This window comes from Mandrillus leucophaeus, unplaced genomic scaffold, assembly GCF_000951045.1.
Source record: "Mandrillus leucophaeus isolate KB7577 unplaced genomic scaffold, Mleu.le_1.0 Scaffold99, whole genome shotgun sequence".
Taxonomy (NCBI): Eukaryota; Metazoa; Chordata; class Mammalia; order Primates; family Cercopithecidae; genus Mandrillus; species Mandrillus leucophaeus.
The window spans coordinates 2776078-2777092 of NW_012110807.1; the positions used below are offsets into that span (position 1 = coordinate 2776078).

Consider the following 1015-nt stretch of genomic DNA (forward strand, 5'->3'; position numbering starts at 1 on the left):
AAAAAAAAAAAAAAAAAAAAAAAAAAGAAACGGAATAACGACATCCCTGGTTGAAGAGTCTACAAACGGAGTAGGAGGAACACATATCAGCCTGTGCACAGGGGTTCTGGCAGATGGGGCTCAGGGGGACCCTCTGTGGTTTGCATTTTATAATTTGCCCCCCTACCCCACTCCCTGCTACCTTCTCAGCCTTGGTCATCAGGCCTGTCACCATCTGTCGGCCCACTTTCCCGAAGAAAAGCTGGTTACTCTTGTCTTCCAGAAGCCCCTAGGGAAGGAGGAAGGGAGGGGAGTGAGCTGCCAGGCATGGCGATCCCTCAAAGCCCACGGAGAGGGCCACAGAAGAGGCCGGGTAGGTGGCCTACCTGCCACAGAGGAGCCCAGTGTGGGAGCAGGCCTGGCCAGGGAACAGGAGGCCACGTATATGCCACAGAGCCATGGCCAGCCTGACTACCCCTTGCCTCCCAACCCCGAGGAAGCCCCAGGCCACACCCACCTCAAAGGCCTGGCGCACACAGTGCAGCTTGGCCAGAAAGTCCTGGTCGCTGTAGCAGCCCAGCAGCTCCGTCCTGAGGGGAGGACAGACGGCGTCACACAACCTGGTCCCTGCCCAGCGATGCCCCGGGGGGTCAGGTGGCACCTGGGTGGGGAGGTGGGAGGCTCTGGCTCCAGCCCTGGCCCTGCCTCAGCCCAGCAGTGTGGCCTCTGGCTGGTGCCTGCCTCTCTCGAGGCCTTGGTCTTCCCAGGCCAAAGGACAGGGCTGCCTGGATGATCTCTGAGGACGTATCAGCCTCTAAGGCACTGGGTACAGAGATGACCGAGGCCTCCTTAGGCCACAACCAGCCCCACATTTCACTGGCAAAGAACCAAAATGGCCAAACTGCCTCCTGACGGCAGATGTGGTGGATCACCCAGATCACTTCAGCCAGTGTCTGATTCATTTCTGGTCGGTGAACTTTTTTTTTTTTTTTTGAGATGGAGTCTCGCTCTGTCGCCCAGGCTGGAGTGCAGTGGC

General features: G+C 58.2%; 1 protein-coding gene across 1 annotated transcript in view; it reads right to left on the reverse strand.

Moving 5' to 3' along the window:
• The window catches only part of FAM73B (family with sequence similarity 73, member B), a 46015-nt gene that overhangs the window by 9573 nt on the left and 35427 nt on the right, over window positions 1–1015 (reverse strand). Inside the window, exons 10-11 of the mRNA XM_011971195.1 lie at window positions 497–569; window positions 182–268 (exon numbers count right to left, since the gene is read on the reverse strand). Of these exons, the coding sequence (XP_011826585.1) occupies window positions 182–268; window positions 497–569 (160 nt within the window). The remainder of the gene's footprint in view (window positions 1–181; window positions 269–496; window positions 570–1015) is intronic.